The following is a 22513-nucleotide window of genomic DNA, read 5'->3' as shown; positions in this document are numbered from 1 at the left end:
AAACAAACAACACAATAAAAGCAACAACACAAACTTGAATATATTTTATTATTCTTTTAATGTTCCAGGGGTCATGATTGGAATGCTCTTTCAGAGCAGAGACACAGCTATGTTTCTGATGGCTTGGTGAAACTGTTGACAAGGATTACAAAGCAGTTTATCAGAGCAGCCTTCCTGTGCACCGCAGAGAGCCACAGCAGCAGAGCAGAACCTTCCCCTCCACACTGCCAACCTCATAGTTATAATTCCACGTCAACTCTGTCCCCGCCCTGACGCGCCTGGTCAAGAGAAATCAGAGGAAATCAGAATTAGACAACCTTCTGAATATAACATTTACAAATAAAATAAAGCGTTTTATAAAAACAAGATTAAAAATCGCAAGAGTTTCCAAATAAAACTTAGCTCAACCACTCATTTTTAAGTAAAATCTGAGTTTCTGTAATAGAAAATTGAGCTGGTTTTAATCAAGGCACTGACTTGCTGGTAAAGAACGCCACCCATGGAAACCGTAGGTCATGTGTGTCGACAAAGATGTTCTGAACAAACAAATTCGGACTGCAGCTATGCTGTATAGAGAGATGCAGAATTAACAGTAAAAAAAAAAAAAAACAAAGAACATGCTTAATATTTACAAGCTTTTCTTCAAACTTAATCACGAAAGTCTAAGTTTAGCTTACGTTGATGAAGCGGCCGAGGTTGCCCTCTTGTCTCGCATCGATGACGTAACAGGTCTCTTCGCCGTTCAACAGTCTGCGGGTGTTGTTGCCAGTTAGAGCTGTCCTCGTTTTCTCCGTGGTTACTAGTGGTTTTACTCTTCCCTGGACTGACTTTCTGGCGAAGCAACGCTTTGAACCTGAGGTTTCTTGACCCGTAGATACAAATTATAGAATTAGCAAATTCACTAAAATAAGGAACAGAAATTTTGAATCAAGAGAATGGAAACTGACCGTCCTCTCTCATTTGTTTGGTCACTTTCTCCTGAGCATCTTTAGAGGCTTTGTGTGGCTTATGGGATAGCTTTTTCTCGCGCGAGGATGTGTGACTCACTGAACAGGTAAAGAGGACAGGTAAAAGAAAAAACATTCATTCTGTCTTATTAGTAACTAATAATTATGTACTTTTCCCATCACCAGAAAGGCATGCAAAACATGAAGATTAAAAACATGTTTAACTGAAATGAAATAAAAATATTAGATGAAAACTGAACTAAATTCAATTAAGAAATGGTGCCTTGGCAACTAACTTAAATAAATACTGAAATAAGCACTAAATTACTAAATGGTAAACAGGAAATAATCAAAAACTAAAACTGAAATAAAAATAAATTAAACCCAAGTAGTAATATGTATATAAAAAAGAAATTAAAATAATAATTAAACAAATTAAAATTGGTAATATATAAATAAAAGCTAATTCAAAACATTAATAGTATAGAAAAAATGTACTTATATAACACTGCATCTTACCTTCCATTTCTTCTTGTTCTGTGTCCAGCTCCATTGCTTCTCTTTCTATGGAAAAGCAACATAAAATATTTCAACGTCGCACACAGAAGTGAAAAGACATGCAATTGTTTGGCCAACATGCTCAAATGGTCATAAGGTTGAATATATACACAGACACACCACACACCTTCACAACTGCTAGAGTCTTCTTGGTAGAGAGTGTTTTTCCACAATGGCCCTGTTTTCATGGTGATGGTCTTCTTGTTGCTTTCGACCTCTGTGTCCGAGCAGTACGCCTCGCTCTCATAACCCTCTTTCAGTTTCTCCACACCCTCAATGAAGTCAAGGTTGGCCAAATAGTCATTGCCGGACACTGTGTCATCCTCATTCATTCGGTCTTCGTTTACTATTTTACCTGTGAGGAGATAGATGGAGGTGATGGGAGGAATTTTGCTGCATTTAAAGAACTCAAATGTATGTTCACTTACCAGTGAAAACGCACACGAATGTGCCCTTGGCTACATCATCTTTGCAGCGGATGCCCCATCCCTTGTGCTGCGTCATGAAGAGCTCCAACCGCAGCTGCAGACCGTGCTGAACCAGCCTGTTGCTGCACGTTCTCGGATCACAGCGGCACAGAGGGTTACACTCATAAACCCTACAGGGATGCAAGTTTCTGGTTAGAAATGTTATACACTACCGTTTAAAAGTTTGGGGTTAGTGAGTTTTCCTTTCTTTTTTGAAAGAATTTGATACTTTTATTCAGCAAGGTAAAGATTTAAATTGTTTCAACAATGTACTTTTGAATATACCATCCATCAGAGTCCTGAAAAAAAAATGTACAGGTGCATCTCGAATTAGAGGGTCATGGAAAAGTTCATTTATTTTAGTAATTCAAATCAAATTGTGAAACTCATGTATTAAAAAAATTCAATGCACACAGACTGAAGTACCGTATTTTTCAAAAAACGCAATGGACCAACACCAGCAGATGACATTGCGCCCCAAATCATCACAGCTTGGGCTATGAGCTTCTCCACCTTTCCTCCAGACTCTAGGACCTTGGTTTCCAAATGAAATACAAAACTTGCTTTAATCTGAAAAGAGGACTTTGGACCACTGGGCAACAGTCCAGTTCTTCTTCATCTTAGCCCAGGTAAGACGCCTCTGACGTGGCCTGTGGTACAGGAGTGGCTTAACAAGAGGAATATGACAACTGTAGCCAAATTCCTTGACAAGTCTGTGTGTGGTGGCTCTTGATGCCTTGATCCCAGGCTCAGTCCATTCCTTGTGAAGTTCAAATTCTTCAATCGATTTTGCTTGACAACCCTTATAAGGTTGCGGTTCTCTCGGTTGGTTGTGTATCTTTTTCTTCCACACTTTTTTCTTCCACTCAAATTTCTGTTAACATGCTTGGATAAAGCACTCTGTGAACAGCCAGCTTCTTTGGCAATGAATATTTGTGGCTGACCCTAATGATTGTCTTCTGGACAACTGTCAGATCAGCAGTCTTTCCCATGATTGTGTAGCCTAGTGAATATATTAATAAATCAGCATATTATAATGATTTCTGTGTTCCTGTAGATCAAGTGGTAAAGCATTGCGTAGGTTGGGGTTCGATTCCCCGGGGACACATGATAGGTAAAAATTGATAGCCTGAATGCACTATAAGTCGCTTTGGATAAAAGCATCTGCTAAATGCATAAATTTAATTTAAATTTAATTTCTGAAGGACCATGTGACATTGAAGACTGGAGTAATGAAGCTGAAAATTCAACTTTGGCAACACAGCTTTAAAATACATTTTATGATATACTAAAATGAATGCATTCTTGGTGCACCTAACAGACTTTTGAAACATTTTAACCACAAACTTTTGCAACTAATTGGGGGGGGGCAAATCCATTGTAACAGACGAGAATAAGACATAAATAGACAGAGGTGGTTTCTAACCCTGTTGGCAAGGTGGCTGGTAACCTCTTATGCGTGTATCCAGCACTAACGTCCACTGGACCACCACTGTGCAAGGACGTGGCTTCAATGGTCAGCTGGTGGCATGCACACTTTGACCTGTCACACATACAAATACAAAATGTTTACTAACAATTTCCATAATTTAAAAGGAATGTTCCATGTTCAATCCAAGTTATGTACACAAATAATGTCTTGTTGGTAATCTAAAATCAAAACATGTTATCAGCCCCTTCATCATTCATTACGAATTAATTATTTCCAAGCCAAAAAACACAGTATCTGGGAAACCATATTTTGGTCATGACCTCAAAAATTATGATCACAAGAACTGTGATTTCGGTTAGGAATTGGTAGATGCAGTACACAGACAAACTGGTTTGTCAAAATGGTTAAAAAAAATGGAAAATGTTAGAATCAAAATCAAACATTTTAAGGCCACCAACAACAAATAAGCAAAAAGTGGCGCAACACACTCAATTCAACAAGGGCTGCCCCTTTTACTGTCTTGCCTTACAGACATCCATACCCAATGGCACTTTTGTCTGTGTTTACAAATTGAATGATGACTCATGAGTCTAAAGCACCTTTTGAATTAATGGACAACATGCAACAGATAAACAGCCGTAAATAAAGCTCGACTTATACTAAATCTGGAACATATCTCTAGTTTCAGAAAAATTTCCACACAAATGCAGACTCAAAAATCTATACCTGTCCAGGCAACCATCTGTGCAGTCACAGCCAATCAAGAAGTCTGAGCTGGTATTAATAGAAACACCTGGAGCTGGAACTCTGTCTTTGGTGTAACTGATGTTAGGAGCAAGCGTGTTGTCCACTTCATTAACGCAGGGCACAGGTAACACCTCTCTGCCATCTGAGATGTCCGGCAGGTAGAGGTGAGGCTTGCTGTTTGATGTGGAAGGAGGTCGGGCACGATTTACAAGAACAAATGGGTCCATACAGAACATTTCCAGAAAAAGGAAGTCACCGCATGTTTCAAACAAGTACACCTGCACTTCCTGCATGTCGCACAGGCTTCGCCCACATGGAGAACGGTAGAAGATGTGGAAAAACACCTAAAGAGGGCAAATAACAAGAAAGGTTTTTTGAACAACAAATCAGCATTTCTGAAAAATCAGGTGACACTGAAGGCTGAAGTAACAGAAGCAGAAAATTCTGATTTGCATCACAGGAATGTATGACATTTTAAAATATAATCAAATAGAAAATTTCACTTTGTAATATTTAACAATATTCCCTATTTTTTTTTTTATTAAAAAATACAACCTTAGTGAGCTTAAGAGAGAGACTTTTTTCAAAAACATTTAAAAAAATTTAGCGACCCCAAAGTTTTCAGTATTTTAAGGCCAAATGGCGCAACTTCCTCAAACACCACCCACCTTTCCATCGATGCGCCTTCTAGCAGTCATTCGCCTAAACTTAAAAAGCAGTGGGATAAGAAGTGGATTTTGACCACGGTGCATGTCAACTTGAGACGGTCTCACCCCATCCAGACACGCTGGACAACAGCGATGATGCAAGTGTTGCTGTGAAACTGCATTGTCTTCTTCATCAGAAACACACTCTTCTTCCTCCTCAGTGGCAGGTCGTTTTGAACTTCTAGAAAATAGAGCCCAATACGACTTGGTTGGTGATTAACCATTCAATAATTGAAGAAATAGTTCACCCAAAAAGGAAAACTGTCTGAAAATGTATTCACCCTTAAACCATCCAAGAGTAACAGATTCATTGGTGAGCAAGTGATGTAAAGCTACATTTCTCCAAGTCTGTTCCCATGAAGAAACAAAATCTTGGATTGCCTGGGTGAAGCGTTCCTTTAACCAGGACAAGTCCATTACTCACCTTAAATTTGAGGTACTATTTGCTATAGCAGATTTTACTGTGTGCATAGCCATCCTCTGGAGGATGACCTTTGGCTGGAAAGCAGCTGACATCATCTTTTGAGGCCTAATAGAGGATGTTTTGGTGACTGTATCAGATTGTCGGGTCGCCAGCACAGGAAATACAGCTGCTGAGGTGACAGATGTTGAAGTAACAGTCGCTGAGGCAACCGTTGTCAAGGTGGAGGTAGTGTTGTGCCGAGGTGTGGCATTTCCTGCTAAACAACAGAGTTGGGCATGTGATGTCAGACTTTCATGTCACAATTATATCTGAACATTTTTGACACAGAATTGTATTAAATAAAAAAAATGTAAAAGATAAATAAAAATGTGCTGTCCACCTAAATGTCTCAACTTTTTTTTAATAAAAAGAAACTTGAACATTTAAATAAAATACACAAAAAAAATGCATAATGAAAACAAATGTTTCAAGAGATTAAACTGCAAAAGAACACAACTATAGTTTTTTTGTTTGTTTTTTGGCTAACAAAATATTGGATTTTATATTTGTCATATCGATAATGTTCATTATCCCAAAATACGGTTCAACTGAATACTGGCACATGTCTATTTGGGAACATGCATAAAAGAGGCAGGATGTGCATGAAACACATAGTGTCTACTTGTAGCTGCAGGCTGTTGCACTTTCTGTTGCTGTGGTTGTTGTATTTTCTGTTGAGACGGCTGATGTGGTTTCTTTTGAAAGAACTGTTGCACTTTTTGTTGCTGTGGTTGTTGCTTTTCCTTTTGGGACGGCAGATTTGGTTTCTGCTGAAAGGAATGTTGCACTTTTTGTTGCTGTGGTTGTTGCGTTTTCTGTTGAGACGGTTGTTGCAATTTAGGTTTATCTTTAGCCAGACGTTCCTTGATATTTACAATGTGTTCCAACTTGTCTGAGCCTTTATAAATCCACTCTTTCTGCTTGTCTTTCTGGAAAAAGAAACAACACATATATCAGCATCAAAATGGCCAACTTTTGGTATTATAGTGATGCCTTAAAATCAATGTGATACAGCCTACAAAATTCAACAGCAACTTCATCTCCAAGATCAGAATCTCCTAAAATCTGTCAGTGGGGTTAAGTGAGTTGACTGTGAGAGAAAATGTATGAAATGAACTTGTGTGACAGTCCCATGAAGGACCTTTTGTTGTTCATGTTCCTTGCTATAAAGGCAATCAATTGTTAAATGCAGATGAAAGACGAGTACCAGGTTCACAGAGAAATCTATCATCCGACATTGGATTCATTTTCACCTTAAAGCAGATCTGGATCAGGCTGCCATCCAACTGGAGTACCGTGCAAGTCTCAAACTGGCCATTCTGCATCGCCTTGGTGTCTTGCCCCACGCGAAGCACAACAGCAATGGGGTTGGGATAGATGCAAAGATATTCCTTAACCTGCAACTGAACTGTCTCATCTTCAATGTCCTTCCACACCTTTTTCACTGCAAAAGAAAAAAAAAAAAGTTTACAAATCTAAAGAAATTAAATTCTGGCTGAAATGGAGTAACAAAGAAAGAACTTCTCACATTGTTTGCATACTAGACGAAGGTCCGGAAGTGACAGGTAAGCTGCTTGGCCATCATCATAAAACACTAAGAACCTGATAGAAACATTTAACAAAATAGATATTATGGATTTAGTTATTATATCAAAGCCATATATGACTAAAATAAAGAAAATAAGACACTTGTTAAATACTAATATTGAAAATTGAAAACGAAACAAAATGCAATAGCCTGGACATTATGCTAAATATTACACAAAACAAAAAAAACGAATGACCTGAATGACCTGAGGAAAAGAGGACTATCCCTTGAACATAAATTCACCTCATGCGATTCTTGCGCTCCGGAAGCTCAACCAGCACAGCAGCATTAAACGAGACCTTTCCTTCATCATCTTTGCTGCTGGCCACAACACGACAGCCAATAAACAAATCCTTTAGCATGGCAGGCATCAGAGAGGCCACATGATGAGCAGGCAGCACAATCTCTTTACCACTCTTAAACTCCACCTTATATCTGAGGCCATCCTCTAAGAGGAAAGAAAGAGGAGACTGGTCACAACTGCAACCAAATCCATTAGATTTTCACCTTCATTTTAATGTACTGTGAATTTACAAAAATAGGTCAGTCTTACCTGCTGTTTGGACTTCTTGTACGGTTCCTTTACACCACAAGTTGTGTTGCCTTTTCCCTAAAACTCCCATGCCGACTTTGAGTTTGATCTCTTTATGTTCTTGAGAAGGCTTGGAGGACTCACTGGATGAAGACTTGGAACCTAAGACAGAGTCAGTGACAGAAGACAAATACTGCCATTACATTAAGACAAAAACCATAATGCAAGGTTAGTCATAACATTAGTTCGGATACATCTGTAACACATTTAAAGCATGGGTTAATAAACTGTGATATGAGCTATATAGATAAAACATAAAGCTTACTTTCATCAGGACTGGAAGATTCTGCAGGAGCATTATTGCTGCTTGAATCATTAGTCGTGTCTGTCGATAACTCTGGCTTTGATTTAGGTGGTCCATAATCTCTGTCTGTCAATGATTCTGGCTTTGATTTAGGTGGTCCATAATCTCTGTCTATCAATGACTCTGACTTTGATTTAGGGGGTTCATAATCACTGTCTGATGATGACTCTGATTGTGATTCAGGGGGTTCATAATCACTGTCAGCAGGACTAGCAGACAGGTCCTCTGTGTCAGAGGGTTCATTAATACTATCTGCAGGCGATGACGCCCTTGTTGTATCCTTTTGTGGGTAGGAAGTGCTGGTACCAGGTGCATAGTTTTTTGAAGATCTCAATCTAGTTGTTGGACTTGAAGTGGGCACAGAGGGTTTGGCAGATTTGCTCCATGTTTTTGGCTTTTGGTTCTCATCTGTGGATTCCAAATCATGGCTGGCAAGAGTTACAGCTTCTTCAGAATTGCTCGGCAACAATGACACAAGCTCAGTTTGGTTTGTCTCTATGGTTGCTGTATTGTCACTGGCAGCAGTTTCCATTTGTTCTGAGTCGCCTGAAAATGAAGGGATTTCTGAAGTCACTGCCAGCAACGTAAATTCAGTGTTACGTGTTGCTTTGTGATCTGAATTAAGGCTGTTTGACTGTTCAAAATCACTTTCAAGCAAAGACGTTTCAGGAGTTAATGCTGTCGGCTGGGGTTCAGTCTTAATTGATGGAATTTTGAAAGGTACTGAAATGCTTGGAGGTGAAATCCTTTCTGGCTTTATTACCAACAACTGAGACTCACTCTTTGTTGTTGCTATGGATCCAAAATTAGGACTGGCAATTGTTTGTGGAGTTTCTGAAGGACTCACTTCTATCAATTGAGGTTCAGTCTTAATTAATTTTAAGGATGAACAGTTAAGACTAGCAGCAGTTTCATGTTGGTTTGAAATGCTCATTTCCAGTTGTGGTTCAGTCTTAATTGTTGGTTTAGGATCTGGCTTTTGATGGGCAATAGATTTGTTTTGTTCTGAATTGCTGAGAAGCGAGGACATTTCAGGTGCTCTTGATAGAGACTCGGTCTTCACTATTGCAATAGAGTTTTCAGGTATTTCCAGTTTTGATGTGACAAATTCAGAATAGCTGGTCTCAGGGGTCGAGGTTGATGAGGGTCTTTTGGTGAAGTCAGATGATGATGATGATGATGGTGATACAGCACTTGTGGAGGAAGTTTTGTTCACCATATGGACTAAGTCCTGAACGAGTCTGGATGACCTCTGAATGGCCACCGTCACCTTTTCAAGCTAAAAGAAAAAGAATGAATCAAACAAAAACACAGAAAGAATGGAAAAACAGACGAAATCCAGAACGAAAGACAAAGACAAATAAAAGACTAAATAATTAATACAGGCAAACAAATCTAAATAAGAAAACGAAGAAAGTTACAAAAGGAAATGAAAAGGAAAAAAAGGAGAAAAAATACAGAACGAAAAAAAGGAACACAAAATAACCGATCAGTATGCGTGACACCAATTTTCCAAATAAACATTCTCACCATTGGTTCCAAGGTTTCTTTGGCGGCTGCAAGAGAAAAAACATCAGTATTTGATTTTTCATTACAAAGCCATCATTTACAATATTAATATTTCCAAGCACTTTCCATTAAAATGTATTTTACCTCCCAGATCAATGACAACAACATCATCTCCATTAAAGAGACTATTTTCCTCTATATCCTTCTCTTCATTTGTTATATGAACGAAGTCAAGTGGTTCTCCTCCTCCTTCCTCCTCCGAATCCTCGTCTCGGTACTCCAATCCCAGCATTCCATAAAGACCCTTCATCACCGACTCACACTCAAGGACTGACCTGATATAGACACAAAACAGTCAAATGGTCACCATGATTTGGAGATACTGTCATCAATCATTAAAAAACACAATAACTCACTCATGAGCATTGCTGTACAGAAGACAGGTGTAAGTGGAATCCTTCTCCTTCTGCATCACCCACTCCTCAACTTGTGCCAGTTGCTCACGCCTCTGCATCAGATGAGGATTTCGGTTCACCTCTGCCTGGATCCAGCGCTGCAGGTCATCCTTTGTCATTTTGAGGAGGTTATCATTATCTTTTTTGCTACTCATGGCTTTACTGTTGGAGCAACATAATGAAAAAGGCCAACTGTTAATTACTGCTCTAGATTTGCTCATATCATGTTGTGCATCACACACTACATACCTGTTTTTAAGTTTTGCATTTCTTTTTGTTTAAAGGAATAGTTGACCCAAAAAATAAAAATAGCTTAAAATTAACCCTCAGCGTATTCAAAATGAATATGAACAGAACAGATTTGGAGAAAATTAGGCATTTATATCACTTGTTCTTCAATGGGTCCTCTGCAGTGAATGGGTGCCGTCAGAATGAGAGTCCAAACAGCTGATTAAAACATCACAGTAATCCAGTCCATCAGTTAACACCTTGTGATGTAAAAAGATTTGTTTGTAATAAGAAACTTCAAATCACTGCTTCAGGCTAAAATATAAGTGTTCCATAATATTGCTTTTTCTAGTGAAAAACTCCTGTCTGAATCAGAAGAGAGATATGCACAGTTCAAACAATGTTTACAAGTTAAAACTGTCCAAAAGTTCGACACTAATTTGTTGAGAGTGGTCAAAAAGGTATGGAATAGTTATTACGGATTATAGACTTTACTTAGCCAGAAGCAACATTTTATAGTTAAAACACTTTAAAATGATGGATTTGTTTCTTACAAACACGCCGCTTTTCACTTCACAAGATGTTAATTGCTGGTCTGTAGCCGTGTGGATTACTTGTGGTGTTTTTATCAGCTGTTTGGACTCTTATTCTGACGGCACCCATTCACTGATCAGGATCTATATAGCAAGAAATGTGATAATTACATTGAACTACGCCTATAACTTTTTTAATTCCCATTGGGATCCTAGGAATATTATGTTTGTTGTTGTTTAAGCATTTTTACAACCTCTCTACATTACATATATATTTGTACAAAAACACTTTTTGAACAGGCACATAGTGTGAATGCAGAATGCATATTTTCCAGCACTTAACACATGGCCAATCCTCTTGATTGACAAATCAAACGGGATGACTAACAGATCAAGAGCTGTAACGAGGCGTGACAATTGGAGGAAATAACTTATAACAATAATTGATATAACTCAATTCCCTTTAAAAATGACTAAAATTAAAGCCTAATAAATCAAATGTGGCTACTCTTTTCAATGGCAATAGCGTAAACCAAGATAATGACACAAGTGAGGTGACATACATACTGTCCAGTTCCCCAACTTGCTGCTGTAGTATGTTTGAATCCTGAAGACAGTCACAAAGCAAAAAGCGCGCAGCTGCAGTATTATAGCAAAACACTATTCCGCTAGTTTATTTGTCGGCAAAGCACAAAGTGCTGCAAGCAAGAGTCTTTATAGATAGCCTACAACTTAAACCATCATATGAAAAACTAAAAAGTGCGAAATAAAAATAACTAAAACCGCATGGAGGGAAACAATGTCCAGAATGTTACTGCGCCTGTGTGATGGTGGACGCAGTCTACAAGAGACATTCTGATTGGTCCAGTGCACGTTGACGCCGGAGGATTAGTCACGCCCACAAAACACTTAATGATAATTATTGTAGTTTAACGCGTTTCTCCACGTGTGCATTCTATCAAATGGCCATTAAAGATTCTATTTGTATTTTTTTTTTTCAGCTGTAATTCATCGTCAAACTCGCTTATGGAAGAGCCATAGCACTTGCCATCTGTTACTTTTCTCAGCGCCGGCATGGATGGACCAAACACAGTTGTTCAGTCAGTTTGTGTTTAGTCTTTGATGGAAAAACGATGGAACTCTGCAGATTAAAAAAATGTAAAAAAAAATTGAGTAACACACTTATTATGTGAAGGTTTATTTTAATAAGCATGTAGCTTATGGTACAATTATAATTTTATATATAAAGATATTAACTAATATAATTCTCAAAAAAAGAAAAGAAAAGAAAAGCATATTACCAATTGGTTTTTAGCATTTTTAGCTTAATGCAGAAATATAGAGAAATATAAAACATATATTAAAAAACACACCTAGATATAAAACAATACAGGGGTTTTCAGCAATCATTTGCCCCCTAAAAGCCCAGACCAACTAAATAATATTTCAAGGGAAAAGTTTACTAAAACAATGATCAAAACAGTGAAATAACACTTACTGTAGTGACCAACATGTTAAACAAATCAAAACTAATATGTAACCCATTGTCACTAACTTTGTTTGCTCCACATATAATGCCAGTGAATAAAAAAAATAACAATACTGAAAAGATAAAAAAGTTACAGACCTATGAAAGCATGAAATATTGGTTGAGCTGAGGCAGTAAATGCATATATTAATCTTTCATATAAATTGCAAATATTAAACCCTAGTCATTCTGTTAGGCTTCATTGGTGGTCTTGGGTTCACCATGTTCATCATCCACCTGACCAGAGAGGTTTTTCTTAAGAGGGTCCCTGAAGGACATAATTTCCTGTATCTTAAGGAAGGTGTCACAATCTGAAGGAAACTGATTCCTCTGAAAAACATAGTTGAAATCAAAACCAGCTCTTTAAAAAGGATTAGAAAAATAATTATGATGCTCACATTGAGAGAAAGACGCAGAAGACCACCTTCACCCTGGCCTTCCAGAGATGACAGGAACACCCTGAGTGACTGCTCAGACAATTTATTTCCTGCATTATCCGAAAAGAAAACCTTACAGCTATAATGTACAAGTATGTTTTGAAGTTGAGTTGATTTCCAGTCCCCTCCTCTTCTATAATATCATGAATACATAATTATAGTTTTCTTAAAACTAGTGTATCTATTCTGGTATTTATGTTACAAGCAATGTCTTTATATGATATCTGAGAGACAACCCATGTCAGGAATGCAGTAACAGTGTTTACTCATTTAGTCTGGCTTCCAGAGAATATGTATTTGTTTTGTAATAATTCCTCTGAATCATTATATAAATGTTATATTTTATAGAAAAATAGTTATGATTTTGAACTTTTTTCTTATTTTATTATGTGGTCCCATGATAGATGTATGAGACATTTAAAGACCAATGCACCGCATGTATCCACTAACTCTTAAGTATGTTAACCTATCAGAAACTGTGTAAATGGCGTCAACTGATCATCTGTATGACTATAAACACAGGTGCATCTCAATAAATTAGAATGCCATAAAAAAGTTAATTTATTTCAGTAATTCAACTCAAAATGTGAAACTCGTATTAAATAAATTAAATTCACACAGACTGAAGTTCAAGTCTTTGGTTCTTTTAATTGTGATGATTTTGGCTCACATTCATATTCAAATGTGAATACTGAAATAAATGAAGTTTTTTTCCAAAACATTCTAATTTATTGAGATGCACATGTACTAGTGGGTCAATATTCTGAGTTAGATTGAGGCTGGCTCCTCTTACAAATTTTCTACGGCCTGTGGAGAACTCTGTCTTCACTAAACTCTCTGTCAACTGACTGAACTTATTCAGCATATTGGTCTCTCACTACGGGGTTTAACTGTAGTTCCCCTACAATTTCATACTAGTTCTGAAATGAAATCAATTCGGAAAGGAAATCACCTGAGAGATTCAGAGAAGTAAGGCATGTGTTTCCCGGATGAATGACGTTCCCTCCAGTGTATACGATTCCAGGATCCAATAGAGGAATCACTGTCTCAACCACGTCCACTCTCTGACAAACAAATGAGTCAGTATTTAATGGGAAATATCTAATTATAGCAGGGGTTTCATAAATTCATGAAATTCTTATAAACAAAAAGACAAATTATATATATATATATATATATATATATATATATATATATATATATATATATATAAAATTGAGCATTTTCCTTCCTGTCTGTCTTTGTCTTATTCTTACCTCTTGTTCAGATACTAGCAGAATGTTGTCTTTGCCTGCTAATTTTCCAGCTTGAACACGGGGAAATTTATTATCTGAATGAAAAGCAAGACAGAAAATATTTTCTCTACATATTAACTATATAAAATATACCATATACAAATATGTAAAATATATTAAGTAAAATATAAAGTCTGCAAACAAACAGGTGTCAAAGGAGTTCAATTACCTTTCTTGGCCACCTTTGGCTCCTCTTTTTTTGTTGCCTGACCTGCTGCTGGTTTCTCCTCTTTCTTAGCATTGTCCTACACACAATAAAGTAAAATCTCGCTACAAACATTATTAAACAACTGTAAACCATTGTATTGTACCTCTAAAACAAGGACGAACTCTATTCATGTCATAAAATATATATACAATATATAGGGAACAGCACTGCTCTACCTTCTTTTTGGTGGGGTTCTTTGTACTCTTGTTGAGGCGATCCAATGAAGAGCTGCTGCGGACGGAAAGAGGTCGCTCATGTGAGTCTGCAAGACTAACCAGAGATGGCTGGATCATTGTTGATTCTTCACCTTTAAGTAACAGCTTCCTCCTCTCAACTATCTCCCCATGTGTTAGAGCAAAGGGGCCAAGCACCTAAGTAAGGATATTAGAAAAAGATACATTTTTAATGTGCCAAGTTAGGCAGAGTAAGGCAGATAAAATGTAGTTGTTAATAGGAATTTATATGTATACCTCAGCCAAATGAGCTGCTCCATTATCCCCTATTTGATTGTAGGATAATGACAGACACAGCAAGGAACGGTTGAGACGTAGACCCTTTAAAAAGAGTGATGGGTGATATTAAAAACTCGGTTTTAAAACTCGGTCTTGATATCATCAGAAACTGTCTGAATGCCTTCAGATGGACAGAGTTAAATTTTACACACCTGAGAAATGTGAATTGCACCTGCATCACCAATACTATTAAAGGCTAGGTTGAGGGACAGGAGGTTTTTGTTGGCAGAGTGTACAGTGGACAGAGCCGAGCCAATCAGACAAGCTCCTTCCTCTCCTATATGATTATTACGTAGTGATAAGTCCGTCAACCTGGCATGGACATTTTTTGAAATAAGCTTGAAAAACTACAAATAAAGCATTTTGTCATTATGAGAGAGAAACATTATAACACACATTCTAACATTGTTTTGATATGAGAGTCAGATGCACTTTAAAGGGCTCATGGCCTACGTAACTGAAATTGTGTATGAAGGCTTCCAGAATGAATAATGTGTACACTGCCCAGATTATTAACACTCTAACAACTCATATGTTTTATATATATACAGTATATATATATATATATATATATATATATATATATATATATATATATATATATATATATATGCCTCTGGGACCTCTGGGCTCCTGGAGAGGGTTAAATAAAAAATTAAAAACAGGCCAGTGGGTAAAATCACCCAATCAATGAATCAATGGAGCAAAAAAAAACATAATAATAACATACATAAAAAGGTGACCTATATGCTTAATGTGACTTATAAAGAAACTGTATAAGAATGGAAGCTTGGAACGAGACCAGTTCAGATGGCCAACTGGCATCTTGGCTTTGTTTTCTTGTCCACTAAAGTCTAATTTTGACTTCTGAAACTCTGCCTCGGAATATTATTCCTGCAGGTATGAGAAGACTTTTTTTCTGCACTAACTGCACTAACCATATTTCAAAGTAGGGCTGCACAATTAATCGAATTTCTAATCGTGATTACAATTATGGTTGCCGCAATTATGTAATTGTTCAAAGTGGCAATTAATCGTTCAAAGTCCTCTTATGTTATTCTGCGTGCTTAAGCTGATTTTTTTTCTTTTTACATGTTATCTTAAGGGTTTTTCCCATTATTTACATTTTAGTTTTAGTATAACATTATAATTCCATTAATATTTGTACTTTTTATAATTTAAAGAAGAAAGAAATCCAATGTATAGTTGACATTTAAGGCTTAATACTATAGAAAAGCTATAAAAGTTTTTTTGTTTATTTTCATATAAAAATATGGCATGCAGTTGCTTCAAACAATGGTATAAACATCATTCAATGTAAATTGTGATAATGGTAATTAATCATCGCAATTACAATTTTAAGGAATAATCAACAATTATGATTTTTTTCATAATCATGCAGCCCTATTTCAAAGACAAATTTGTACCCAGAAATGAAAAAATTTGACAGAACCTTAATTTAAGGTAAGTCATTATTTGTAAATAAAAAAATAAAAAAATAATAAATTAATTCAATTATTTTTACTACAATTTAAAATAACACTCTTTATTTTAATATATTTTAAATTGATTGTAATTTATTCCTGTTATGACAATGCTTAATTTTCAGCAGCCATTACCCCAGTCTTCAGTGTCACACAATCCTTCAGAAATCATTCTAATATGATGATTTGCTACTCAAGAAACATGATATTATTATCAAAGTTAATGTTTTTTGCTGTTTAATATTTTTGAGAAAACGGTAATGAAATGTTACTTTTGTAACATTGTTTTTACTCTCACTTTTAATCAATGATGCGTCCTTGTTGAATAAAATAATTAATAAAATATCCCAAAAAATTTACCCCAAAGTTTTCAATGGTAGAATATGTTGTAAGTGTAGCGTTTGGACCAATCAGACACACAATTCTTCATTAATGAATAATCCGGCAAACCCCCTCACCTAAAATGCAAACTATGTGTTAGAGTTCTGTGGACAATCCCGAAAAGCAACTAACTCCCCAAAAAGGCAGAACAAGTCTCTGGTTACCATCGCAAGCAATGAAAAATCATCTGAAAACACTACTTTTATTACTCAAAGGAATGTGCTCAGACCTACTCTCACTCCATTTCCCCACAGGAAAAACACATAATGCCCACAGAAATGGACTCTTCCCTATTAATTAATAGAAAAACCTTTCTATGAACATCCAATCATGCATAACCCCTAGGTCATTGTGTATATTATTACTGTTCTTTTGCATTGTATACTGTTTTATGCATCCTTATGATAGAATCCTTGGTTAATATAACCTCACCTATAGCACGTTTGGTATCTACGAATTCATGTTTAGATGATCTAAATGAGAGGGTATATTATATGTTGATACCTCTGCAACAAAGCAGAAGCTTTGCATCAACACCCAATCCAGTTCATATGCAAAATACCATACTCAAAGACAAAGAGTCATAAACTTTCCCTCCAAAAGTTTAGGTCACCATTGACTCAGTGGCCCCACCAGTGGTGTGACCTCCACAGAAGTTAAAAGGCCTTACATCAGAGACCCACTGGGCTCTTCTCTCATCACCTTCCTGTATTCTGCTTCATCTTCTGGTTACTAAGTCCCAGGGCCGGCATACCTGGCAACTGTCAGGCCTTGATTACAGCCATGACTTCACTTTCCATCTGGGAGAACTTTCCCGAACACGACCGAGTCAGAATAACATCTTTGGAGTTTGTCACTCTTCACCATGGAAGAATGTGATTGCAATTCCAACTCCAACAAACCTTCAAACCATCAAGACTTTCATCTGAGACTACATCTTGATGCTCATTCAACGGCCAAAGCAATGCAAGTATCATACATTTAACTAAACAAAACAGAGGTTTAGTTTAAACTCATTTTCCATTGCTGCTTTTTCTGGTTTCATTCATTCAGTCTCATTTGCCCTTCGTATGAGTGATTGTATGTTTGTTTGTTTGTTTAGACTAGTTGTATATTAGTGTTTAGTCAATAAAACTTTTGTGCACAAATTACACGAGTTTCTGATTCTGTCACTGCTTGTAAATCAATGTCCCTTTAATGATTCCTGATCTTGTTACATGCTCAAGTGCATAAGTGCATAGCTGGTGGTAATATTAATTCTACAACAGTTACTATAGGCAGCTAATATAAATAATGGTAATTAATTATAATTACTTGCAATTATTTATATACATTTCCCTTTTAAGCAATCAAGTGTTGTTGGAGTAGACAGTGTTGGAGGTCAATGACATTTGCCTAAAAGATCTCCTGGCAACGAGGAACAGCATCAACAGATAGTGTAGTAGCACATTGTCATGACTTTTTTATGTTTTAATATTTACTGTATAGTATTGAATGTCTTATGGATTGTCTTAAAGGGGTCCTATTATGCTCTTTTACAAAGTCTTGATTTTGTTTTGGGTGTGTTCGAAAAACACATAATTTTTCACATATTTTACATTATTACAACACCTCTCTCCCAGTCTGGGATGAACAGCTCAAATAGTTTATGTATCAAATGAAGGTCCGCCTTCTGAAATACGAAATGTGCTGTGATTGGTTAGCTGGGCCAGTGTGTGCTGTGATTGACAGCACTCGGACACCTGGTCGGGAAATTTTAGTCCAAATGGGTCGTTCGTTGTAGTTTTTTGAAAAGTGATTTCTGATAAAAAATAAAATATCTCCTTTTGAAGTGGACTTTGAGCTTTGTAACTTTGCAGTTCTTTTATATGCTCAAACAGCAACATTACATACTAACTAAAGTTAAATAAGTGAAAAAGCATAATGTGACCCCTTTAAGGATGGATAGCTGAATCTCTTGTCTGCAGAACAAATTTACCTTAGGGGACTAATAAAGATACCTTGACCTTGATAAAAAGTATTAGGAGAATGGTTCAAACTAGCAGGAGTCCACAGTTAGAAAGTATACCAGGACAAGTAAGAACGAATGGAGTAAAACTAGCGGAGTAAGACCAATCAGAGACCAAGCTACCAATCTTTGGTTTCAAAGACTGATAAGAACAAGGTATAAGCATGAATGTCAGGTCAGACAAAGACCTAGATGCGGTGACCATCATCTCGGCTTTGTTGCTTTGTCCAATAAAGTCTTATTTTGACATCTGGAACTTTGCTTCTTGAACTTCATTTACTACATTGAGAAGACCATTGTGTGCTCCACGACGGTGTAAGTATGTTTAAAAATGAAAATAACTCACATGCTGTCTTCCGCTATGAGTAAGTGGTAACTCTGCTTAGGGAGTGGATTGCCCTCCAAAACCACTTTCCTAGCAAGATATAATTTGGTAGATGTTGTTATCAGATTTTCCAGTATCAATTACCATAATTTATTTTTCAAATAGATATCTTGTCTCTGGTGTAAAGCATAAACTAGCAGACCTATAGCCCACTAGTGTTTATGATTTCATGAAAGATGATAATTTAAGCCTTAAATAACATTCTGAGATTTAATTAATCTGAAATTAATAAAATAAAAGTTTATAACACATTGAATGTCGGTCTTAATAACACTGGCAAGAAATAGTGAAAAGTCACTCTAGCCTTTGACTGTTCTTACCTAAGATTTGAGCACAAAGACACTGTGTTTCTCATGGAGGTGAAAGTGTAATCCATCAGGCCTACACGCCACATGCTGCAATGAATCACCATTAATGAAAAATTTACATATCATACTGTTTATTTGTAACTTGAACACCCATAAGCATTCATACAACACAAACACTCAGTCTTACTGTAAGCACTGTAAGTTACTGAGGGACGGCAATATCCTGCTCAACACCTGAAGCACCACCTCATCCATCTTCCATCCTATCAACAAATAACAACAATTCAGCTTAAATTTTGCATATGATCAAATTGAACAACTTCAATTAGAGAATAAATCTAGTAAAAAGTAAAAAAATAAATTACTAATGATTTAAATGCTGGAATACTTTGACTCTTTCTTTAATAGGGTGTATAGCAAATGTCAAAATGAAAATCCTCACTCAGATTAATTATTTATTTTCATTGATTCCATTTTAGCCTTCTTCTAAATGGTTCCAATCACTGAAAGCAATTAAATCTGGTTTTTATTGCAAAAAAAAAAAAAAAATCCATCCAAGCATAATTGTCTGAATTAAGGGGGACAGATGTTCCAAACATTTTAATTTATTATATAGTGAAAGTGACATGACATACAGCCAAGTATGTTGGCCCATACTCAGAATTCATGCTCTGTATTTAACATAGCCTTGCTCAAGGGTTCCTCAGTCCTGGTATTGCTGGCCCGAGACTTGAACCGACAACCTTAGGGTTAGGGGTCAAACTCTCTAACCATTAGGCCATGACTTCCCCAATAGCAATAGCCCCAAGTTACAACTAAGTGGATACACATTAATTCAGATAATGATGCTTGGATGGATTTGGAACAATTTGATTGTAATTAAATTATGTTAAGTGATATACCTTTTATTGGAACATGGGGGGGGGGGGAATTGTTTTAAAAATAAACCAATATCTTCTCAAGTCTTGGTGGAAAATTAAAAATATAACCATCTTCAATGGATCCATGTATGAATTCTCACATTTGTTATAATCCTGATATCTATTTTAACAAAATAACTCTTTATTTCTCCAAATGGAGTCAATGTGGCATAACTCATTTTAATCATTTATTTTCTGATAAATGCCAGTTTATCTCTTTCAAAAATTAACATCTAATTATGCTATTTTTAAAGGAATTTGTTCATTATTTAAATTTAAATTAGGTTATCGGGAATTAAATAAATATTAATTTCAATATGCTTCAAACTTCTGCATTCGTTACTCAGATCAGAATAGTTCCACCTTAAAAAAGAATGTTATCTAAATTACATAAATTATTACTTCGTACAGATACGTTGATACCTGAAAAATTGGACTCTGATATATCTCATTCCCAGGTTTTTAATGTGTGGACACAAAATTGTAAAAACATGTTCTCTTTTATTAATAATTATAATTTACAATTTATTCAATATTAGATTTTGTACACATTTTACACAATACAGAAAACATAAAATGGGTTTTATTAATTCACCCATCTGTGTCCAATGTAATTTCGGTACTATAGATACTTACCTCCACTCTTTATGGTATTGTAATCCTGTGCAGAAGTTTTGGGTAGGGGTTATAGAGAAATTACATATTGTACTTGGGATTGAATTACCAATGTCTCCTTCATTTTGTTTGTTAGGATTATTTTCGGAGACTGATGTTGCTCCACATTATGTGAAATGAGTCTACATTGCTTTAATTATAGCTAAAAAAAAAACTATTTTCCAACTTTGGAAAACTAAGTAGTCATTAAATATTAACAATTGGTTAAATGAATTATTAGAATACTCAGGGGCGCTGCACAAGATCCCGGGCCCTATGCATAGGCAGTCCTAATTTAATTTTATTACGACTAATCAGTGTAATGTTTGTATTATTAAATATGTAAAATGTGTATTGTATTGTATTGAGTGTCTGGCATGTTTTTTTTGTTTGTTTGTGAACAGCCACACCTTATTATTTACAAAGAAAACAATCTTACCAGATATTTTGACTTCCTTTACACAGCTGTGGTCTTCGTTCTCCAGCTCTATCCGAAGACAAGGCTTAGAGGACCATGTTGTCAATTGACTTAAGGATGTCTGAAATTGATTGTCTTCTTCAGTCCAGGTTAGGGTTTTTATTAGGAAAAAATGAAGAGTTTATAACATATTAGGAGAAAATTGTTAGCCTGAATGAATGAAAAGTTGCTTTAGATAAAAGCGTCTGCTAAATGCATAAATTTATTTTTTATTTAAATGTAATAAAAGAGACGATTAAATAGTATTAAGCATAAACCATTAGGCAATATAAAAATATCATCCTTTAGTAGTAGACATTATAATGTACGTCTTTTGTACAACAGTATTCACCCATAACTCCTCTATTTGTAGATGTTGACTGCTTTATCTTCACAGAAGGGATGTCTTTCACAGCCATGAGTTTACACAGTTTGGTGAAGTCCTGCTCCAGATTTCCTGAACACTGGTAATCATCTAATGTGAGCGATACAAATACACACTGACATTTTATTTGACTTTATGTGCGTCAGGGACTATCACACAGCATTTTAATTCCAACAAACAGCCCATCTTTGGACATGACATATATTTTGGATATTTAAAGATTACATGAAGCCAAAATATAGTCCGTCTGTCTTTACCGTCACATACCTGCGGTTTTAGGTGGTTCTTCGTCAGTCACAGAATCCACCTTGTCCGCTTTCTCCTTTAAGTATTTTTCAACTCGTTTTTTCATCTTTTACGCGGAAAATTCCTAACAGTTGGTTAAGCCTAAACATATATTAATTTAAATGATTTATATATTATTATAAATATATAGTGAAGTAACTTTTTCAGCTTGTTGTCAGCACAGGTTGTGTTCCGTTGCTATGCCAACAGCTCGCGCTGTCGTCACCTAGGGGATGGCGCCAAACAGAAAAATGACCATCTGCCTGTCACTCAAAAACTGTCACCAGTATTAGATACAACAAAAATAATGTCAGATAACTAATATAAAAAATGGACGAACTTACTAGAATTCATACAGTAATAAATTACTGAGACAGCAGGGTGGTTTAAAAGGATTTTCAGCTCCATCTTTTAAATTGTTACCCGTCACACAGACAATAAAATAAAATAAATACATTTAGCATATCATTCATATATTAAATGCAGGAACTATTTTTCTAGAGGTGTAGTTTGACTTGGCTGCTTTAAGATGAATTAGAGTAATATTTAATAAATGTTTTCATAGGTGCTGACCAAAAAAAAAAAAAAAAGATTCATTTTTTAATTAATATATTTCTTCTGTCAGGAGGACACCGTAATGTTTTAATTGTAATAAAATACTATAAGCTTTATGAAGAATGAGTCAAAAGTTTTGGTAATTAGGAGACATGAAAAGGCACTTAACATTTACTATAAC

At 36.0% G+C, this 22513-nt stretch overlaps 2 protein-coding genes across 8 annotated transcripts; both read right to left on the bottom strand.

The window, feature by feature from the left end:
* Positions 1-151: 151 nt before the first annotated feature.
* LOC132104055 (histone-lysine N-methyltransferase SETDB1-A-like) lies at positions 152-11402 on the bottom strand. 5 transcript variants are annotated; one of them, XM_059509249.1, is made up of 21 exons: positions 11094-11402; positions 9731-9931; positions 9459-9649; positions 9336-9361; positions 7767-9084; positions 7463-7603; positions 7153-7357; positions 6850-6923; positions 6575-6765; positions 5944-6250; positions 5283-5538; positions 4820-5039; positions 4131-4495; positions 3399-3515; positions 1934-2103; positions 1633-1860; positions 1467-1505; positions 949-1046; positions 678-869; positions 478-566; positions 152-278 (listed from the first exon to the last, which is right to left on the bottom strand). In XM_059509249.1, exons 2-21 carry the CDS (start codon positions 9922-9924, stop codon positions 161-163), a joined length of 4539 nt encoding a protein of 1512 aa, XP_059365232.1. In that variant the 5' UTR covers positions 9925-9931; positions 11094-11402; the 3' UTR covers positions 152-160. The 5 variants fall into 5 exon arrangements, with proteins under 5 accessions (XP_059365232.1, XP_059365231.1, XP_059365228.1 ...); XM_059509248.1 differs by lacking the exons at positions 152-278; positions 478-566; positions 678-869 and having other exon boundaries at positions 959-1046; positions 1467-1507; positions 1626-1860; positions 5283-5535; XM_059509245.1 differs by lacking the exons at positions 152-278; positions 478-566; positions 678-869 and having other exon boundaries at positions 959-1046; positions 1467-1507; positions 1626-1860; positions 11094-11401.
* Positions 11403-12050: 648 nt separating this feature from the next.
* Positions 12051-21975, bottom strand: LOC132104650 (leucine-rich repeat-containing protein 71-like). Of its 3 annotated transcripts, none has more exons than XM_059510213.1 (14): positions 21760-21975; positions 21460-21582; positions 21090-21203; positions 19264-19339; positions 19089-19163; positions 18730-18798; positions 14663-14822; positions 14469-14552; positions 14175-14369; positions 13960-14035; positions 13752-13825; positions 13448-13559; positions 12457-12545; positions 12051-12388 (listed from the first exon to the last, which is right to left on the bottom strand). In XM_059510213.1, the coding sequence occupies exons 1-14, from the start codon at positions 21842-21844 to the stop codon at positions 12251-12253; spliced, it is 1470 nt and encodes a 489-aa protein (XP_059366196.1). In that variant the 5' UTR covers positions 21845-21975; the 3' UTR covers positions 12051-12250. The 3 variants fall into 3 exon arrangements, with proteins under 3 accessions (XP_059366196.1, XP_059366195.1, XP_059366197.1); XM_059510212.1 differs by having other exon boundaries at positions 12052-12388; positions 21090-21206; XM_059510214.1 differs by having other exon boundaries at positions 12245-12388; positions 12483-12545; positions 21090-21206.
* Positions 21976-22513: the final 538 nt, after the last annotated feature.

Source organism: Carassius carassius, chromosome 25 (assembly GCF_963082965.1).
Source record: "Carassius carassius chromosome 25, fCarCar2.1, whole genome shotgun sequence".
Taxonomy (NCBI): Eukaryota; Metazoa; Chordata; class Actinopteri; order Cypriniformes; family Cyprinidae; genus Carassius; species Carassius carassius.
The sequence above is the reverse complement of the archived record's forward strand: the minus strand, read 5'-3'. Positions and strand labels throughout refer to the sequence as shown.

Excerpts from the sequence above, each read along its gene's own strand:
- LOC132104055 (XM_059509249.1), bottom strand. The coding sequence starts at position 9,924 with ATGAGTAGCAAAAAAGATAATGATAACCTCCTCAAAATGACAAAGGAT. Across the intron at positions 7,358-7,462 it reads ACAAGAAGTCCAAACAGCAG|AGGATGGCCTCAGATATAAG; the intron begins GTAAGACTGACC and ends CTTTCCTCTTAG. Across the intron at positions 870-948 it reads CCAAACAAATGAGAGAGGAC|GGTCAAGAAACCTCAGGTTC; the intron begins GGTCAGTTTCCA and ends TTTGTATCTACG.
- LOC132104650 (XM_059510212.1), bottom strand. The coding sequence starts at position 21,844 with ATGAAAAAACGAGTTGAAAAATACTTAAAGGAGAAAGCGGACAAGGTG. Across the intron at positions 21,207-21,459 it reads TACAAATAGAGGAGTTATGG|AAGACAATCAATTTCAGACA; the intron begins GTGAATACTGTT and ends CCTGGACTGAAG. Across the intron at positions 13,560-13,751 it reads TGCTAGTATCTGAACAAGAG|AGAGTGGACGTGGTTGAGAC; the intron begins GTAAGAATAAGA and ends TTTGTTTGTCAG.